Source organism: Eimeria tenella, genomic scaffold (assembly GCF_000499545.2).
Source record: "Eimeria tenella Houghton genomic scaffold, Eth_scaff1, whole genome shotgun sequence".
Classification (NCBI taxonomy): Eukaryota; Apicomplexa; class Conoidasida; order Eucoccidiorida; family Eimeriidae; genus Eimeria; species Eimeria tenella.
In genome coordinates this window covers 235,990-241,927 of record NW_013541457.1, presented here as the reverse complement: position 1 = coordinate 241,927, position 5,938 = coordinate 235,990, and the positions used below count along the sequence as shown (strand labels likewise).

Below are 5,938 nucleotides of genomic sequence, written 5' to 3'. Positions count from 1 at the left end.
ACTACAATTGACTTCTGCAAGGGATATAATTCCATTTATATGTGGGTATGCGCTAGTTGCTTCCACTTTGTATATGCACAGGTGCCTCACAATATCCGCAAGGCAGCGCAGACAAACACAGCAGGTTTTCGGCCGCTGAACGTTTCTTCTCACGGCTCTCTGCAGTGCAATGCTCAAAGACAAACAAAGCTCTGCTTTCCTCCTGCTAATCACCTTTAAAGCCTTGGTAGCGCTCCCGTGACTATTGGAAGTAACGTATGCAAATTCTGTGGATATGCGACGAGGACGCGCTCTACAAGGAGTTCATTTTACCTTTAACAAGTTAAGATGCGAATAAAGCATGACGTTGTCGTAAAGCGATCGGCTTGACTGCGGCGCTTGGTTGCTGCGGCAGTTGGCAATATGTTCACTGCTACAGGCACATGCTCACTGCGGGATCTGCCTGCCGCTCGCCGCAGTAGTTCCCTCGTAGCTGCCATGGTGCAGCATGAGACTCATATTTACTGCGATCGCACAACACTTAGCTGCTGTATTGGAGTCTCCACAGCGGCGGAAATCCTGCCGCAGCGGGGCAGCACGCAAAGAGGCTTGTCGCCGCGGGAATCGAATAAAAAGCTGAACCACTACATTTATCTTGCTCCTGCGCGAGATGTCACTTCAGCGCAAGCAGATGGAGGAACTGTTCGGCGCGCGATTGCTCGGGGCGACCCACGCTTTATAGGGACAGGAAGGATCCTTGGCACGTTGGCTTCTCTCTTGCGCTGCTGTGAGAACTGGCTGACATGCTGTTTCATGCCACTGCTGCTATTGCTACTTTGGCTACTACTGCGACGCTTTAGGCTCTGTTGTTGCAGCTGCTGCTGCTCTCGTGTAGCCTGCGGCTTCTGCTTTTGTTGCTTTTCCTGTTGTAACGAAAGTTCTGTCTGCGGTGCACAAGTACTGAGCTTTCCTGGTGACCGCCGGGGAGCTGAGACAGAGCTATTAATCATGCTACTGCTAGCACTTCGTCCTGCTGTCTTGTAGGTGGATCCAGTAGGGTGGAGATTGGTGAACTGAAAAGTGCCACTACAGGAGGGCCTTCTGGGCTTGTGACGCTGCTGCTGCTGCACTCTCAGGGACTTCGTCTGGATGCGTGCAGCCTCATGCAGCATGAGACTACTGCGTGTCTTCTCTGAGGGCTTTTCACAGCTGGTAACAGCCTCCCCTGGTGCTGCCCCAACAACAGAAGAACGAGAGGAAGGAGCTGCTGAAGGATAGGCACAGCTGGTTGATTTTTCCTCGAAACCTGGCTGCATTGAATCAGCAGTTTCTTTTTCTTGAAGACGTGGCTGAGCGGCAACAGTTGGCGCTGCCTCGAGATCGCACGCAGTGCCTGCAGCAGCACGAGCCTTTGGATCTGCTAGCAGCAGCTGCTGAAGCACAGCATCCGACACGAATCCGCCACAGTAGAATACGACCCTTTCCCACAGCCAGGGAGAAGGCAATTCTGACTCGCAGCCCTGCAGACAAGCAGAAGGAAAAACAGATAAAAGCATTCGAGCAAAGGTAACAGAAAGATGTCCAGACAAGGAGAGATGACGATACGGAGGCAGCATGACATAAGGACTCACAGAAGAGCACGGACAAGCATACGTGTACCAGTACGTTCATAGTATGAGTCGGGTGCGACGGATACCCAAAGTGCAAACAAGAAGAGCAACTGACAAAAAGAGGGTTTTCCTCAGGAAAAGCAGAAGCAGCAAGCAAGGAAACAGCAAACGAGAGGTCGTCACACAGTACAAAGGAGAAGCCCAGCACCAAAGCAAAAGAAAGAAACCAGGAAAATATGGATGCACATAAGGTCTGAAGAGGAACACAGGGAACGCTGACAACGGGCCTGCCAAGCTGCGAGGCATCGGTGGCTTAGCAGGCGTGGTTCAGGGCATTGCTTTCTTATTTGGACAAACTGTACGTGCACACAAACTATGCACATACGTTCAGTTAAGCAAAAGACCTACCGGCTCAAAGAGTCCCCGCTCTGTCGCGTAGCGAAATATGCGAGCTAGTAGGCATGCGAAGCCCACGCCATGATTCATGAACCTTCAAACCGGCAACAGGAGCACCGGCACATGTGTAAGTTGGATACACAAATAAACGAAAATGAAAAATCAGATGCAGTCGTAAGCAGTGATACCCATAGAAAAATCGACAGGAGGCGCGGCCGCACTAGCAACGGTGCCAAAACAATAAGCAACGTTAAGCGATGTCAGGAAGGCGAAAGAATACCAAAAACACAAGCAAACATAAAAAAAACGAAAACCCGTTGGATATGTGGAATAGAACACAGTGCATCACATGAAGAGGTGTTTTCGTTGATACCGGAGATGGGCCAATTCGTGGAAAAATATTCCGAGTTGCGTCGGCAGTTGCAGTAATTCTTGAGGCCTCTGCAGCTGCCGTATTCGAATCCGAATGGAATAAGACCACTTGGTACTAACTTTCTGGCCGCTGTTGCTGTTATTTGGTGCTGCTGCAGTTGCCGGCCGGACTGAACGCCCGCTCTTGGAGGCGGCTCGTTGGTGCAATGCGTCGTGCCGGTCCTTGCTGAGAAAATTGCAGTATGGCACTCCATTGGCATGATCTGTCAGCGCAAATTAGTTTCCTTCCGTAGTATATTAGATTTCCAGTGCTGTGTGTAACTACGCTCCTACTTTTTGAAGTGCTGTTTTACAAGGAAAGCCACGAGCCTTCTGCTGAACTGCGTGATGGCATTAAAAGCTTAAATCTACATAATCTGACGGCGGAAACTCCCATGGGTGATGAAACGCAACAGGCCAAACGTTTTGCGGATAAGACTTGGGCCCCGACAAGACTTACGTGTTATTAAAAGGCTTTCGAATAACTGAACCTGCTTTCCGGTGCAGCGGGTGCTGCTCAGCCAACATGAAATAGCTGCAAAAATGGTACGGCACTGGTGAAAAAATGCCATCAGTTGCTGCTGCTTGCTGCATTAGCTCTCCGCTTGATTTTGCCTCTTGTTCTGTATCTGTCTGCATCTATACTCATCGTTTCACATATGGGTGCATGCGTATGCAGAGACGGGTTAAAAGCGCCCCAAAAATACAGAGCTCGTAACTAAACAGACCCCAACCACTGAGCGCTTCTTGCGACTCATCGTATTCTCCCCCAACGCATTTCCCTAAACTAAACTTGGTTACCGGCGCCTCATTCGTACATTCACAATCTAGAAAAGGGACAATCAAGCCTAAAACTCACACGCTCAAGTCCCTACAGCTTTGTCATGCTAATAAAAGCCCTACAACCTTGTCTGTGGCAGCCAAGCCACTAAAGAAGTAGCAAACGTACCGAAATCCGAATTCCCTACAAAGAGGAATTCCGTATTCGCAATGAAGTCTGTGGATTGATGCTGCAACTTCTTCTCTATTTTTCAGCTCCACCGTGACTCCATTCACCTATGAACAAACCAAAATCCCTAGCATCTAACTTAACACTCTAAGCGTCATATCCTATACCGTATACACTCTAGAGGGCGGCCCTGAAATCCTGGGCCTACAACCTACAATACCTCACCCTTGCAGATTTGAAAGTGTAATACGACCCTTCATCAAGACGACAGTTCCTCGAATGCCTTCCTGTGAAAAAAATACACTTCAACCATTGATTCCAGATATGGCTTGACTTAATTTCTTTAAAAAGATAATATGAAAGCGAGAAAGGCAATTTTGAAATAGAAAAGGAAACCTATAAAACAGTTACACTCGCCGAGAGACCCCGCAAAAACGGCATTGTGAGGTAAAAAGTGCTTGCAATGTTTTGCATTCTACAAATAGCCTGTAAACTGCCGCCGCTCAGCTTCAACAGCTGCCTCTTTCGGCACTAGTATCCCCTTTCTTCCTACATCAGTATTCGCTTTTTGCTCTAGTCTAAATGTTTGGAGGTCATGGAGTAATTCCCTGGTAGCAACACTGCATGCCTGCCGTACGCGGAGGTGGTGGGCTGGCTACGGCCAAGACTTCAACTGCTTTCCGATGCAGCTGCTGCTTCGGCTGAGGCTTCATCCGCTGCTGGAGTTGCTGCATGTGATGATGCTGCTTCAGGCGCTCTTCTTGTAGCCGAAGCCGCGCCAATCGGACCTGCTCCGACACCCCTCGCATTGCTGCTGCAGCTGCGTCAAGAGCTTCAGACGGCAGATCCACGGTATGTCTGTCCTTGTTGTCACTAACGGTGCTGCCACTGTTGCTGCTGCTCGAGCCGATGCCACTAAGGCATGCTGCTGCAGCAACCGAGAAGTGGCGTGATTCGTGTTCTGAAGCTGCCAAAGGAGGATGCACGGGCAGAGCACCGGAGGGAGGGTTGGTCTGTACGCTGTCCTGGCTTTCCGCATGCTGGCGTTGCTGTTGTTTTTCTTTTGATTCTTGCTTACACTTAATGCGCTGATGCTCTTTAGAGTGTTGCTGCTGCCGCTGCCTGTTCACTTGTTGCTGGCGCTGCTGTGTCGGGCGGCTGACATAATCTCTATCATGCCCTCTCAGCTGGTCCTGTTTCCGCGCAATCTGCATAAACTTCTCTAGATGCTGCCCCTGTAGGTGCTCCTGATGGTGCTGCTCCTGCTGCTGCTCCGCCCGATGCTGTTCCGGCTGCTCCCTCCGCCGCTGCTGTTCCCTCGGCTGCTTGTTCTCCTGCTGAGACTGAAAGCAAGCTGCAGAAGGCTCCGAATGTTTCTCACAAGCAACAGTTGCGTGAGTTGGTGCTGCAGTTTCTCGAAGGCACAGATTGCTGCTGCTGCTGGTGAAGGGGCCTTCTGTCAAAGGCAAAGTGTATCGACTGCTAATGAGGACAGGATAGGACCCGAGACGCAGCTGGCTTGAGATACCACTGCTGATCAAACTGTTGTTGTTGCCGCTACTGCTGCTCCTGGCTGCGAAAGAGGCACCACTGGTAACCTTTGACCCTGATATACCGAGGTCCAGACTAGTGCCGTTACTGCCAGAGTTGCTGTTGCCGTTGGTGCTGGTGGCCGTCTTTCCAGAAGCCATAGTGCTTATACTACATTGAGAGCTCTTGACTTTGCGCATGCCCAGGGCGACAGTGTCGTGCAGGAGCTGCTTTTTTTCTTGCTGTTGTTGCTGTTGTAGCTGCACATGCGTTCCCCACATCCACAGTCGGTGCCATTGTTGACCGGAGTAAGGGACAAGCCGTTTAAAAAAAGGAGAACCTTGATGTGGGGCTGCTTCCCCGATTTGCTTAACTGGAAAAACAAAAGAACCCTCAGACATGGGCTGGAGGCTCGAAGATGTGGCGGAGCTGGTGTGCCGCAATGTACATCCACTCCATGGACCACCCCAAGGCGGTTTACTTTGTTGGTTGCGATGAAGCTCAAAGAGGAGAACCAGGAAAGAGCTATCAAAGGTCCAGAGTTCCGGCCAGTAAATTGGAAGACAGAGCCCACGGCTTCACACCTGCTCGGAGACTTGTGGGGAAGTGGCTACTAAGTGCCGCAGCCATATAATGCACAGTGTAAGAAGCCCAAAGACCATTTGATGCTTCAACCTTGCAAAAATGAAGCCTTCTCACTGGAAGCGAGCCTCGTGGACAGCAAACCCGTGCAGCAATGTAAGGGCTGGTTCAGATGGGGTCACTTAGGCCTGTCCATCCATAAAAGACCCGCCGAAAGTCAGGGAGGAAGAGGAAAATATGACAAAAAGAAAATTACTCAAAAAATTAGCCGCTCAAGAGACTCGCCTGAGCATCGGTAGCAGTGGAACCGCAACAACTCAAGCAAGAATCTTAGCTAGCCAAATGGCTTGACCTGAGCCTCATATTTAGTGTGTCCACTAAATTGCATGGACACACTCTGTATACGCAGAAATAAGTTGAACTAGATGGACTTCTAAGATCAAGATACGGGAAGAGGGAAAATCAAGGAACAGTAGCTGGG

The 5,938-nt window shown here is 50.1% G+C and overlaps 1 protein-coding gene across 1 annotated transcript; it reads right to left on the bottom strand.

Moving 5' to 3' along the window:
- Positions 1–629: 629 nt before the first annotated feature.
- ETH_00004755 (uncharacterized protein) lies at positions 630–5,276 on the bottom strand (the record flags this gene model as incomplete). The annotated part of the gene is made up of 7 exons (XM_013372342.1): positions 630–1,499; positions 1,998–2,079; positions 2,359–2,583; positions 2,857–2,931; positions 3,346–3,452; positions 3,571–3,632; positions 3,983–5,276. The coding sequence occupies 7 exons, from the start codon at positions 5,274–5,276 to the stop codon at positions 630–632; spliced, it is 2,715 nt and encodes a 904-aa protein (XP_013227796.1).
- Between the last annotated feature and the right edge of the window lie 662 nt (positions 5,277–5,938).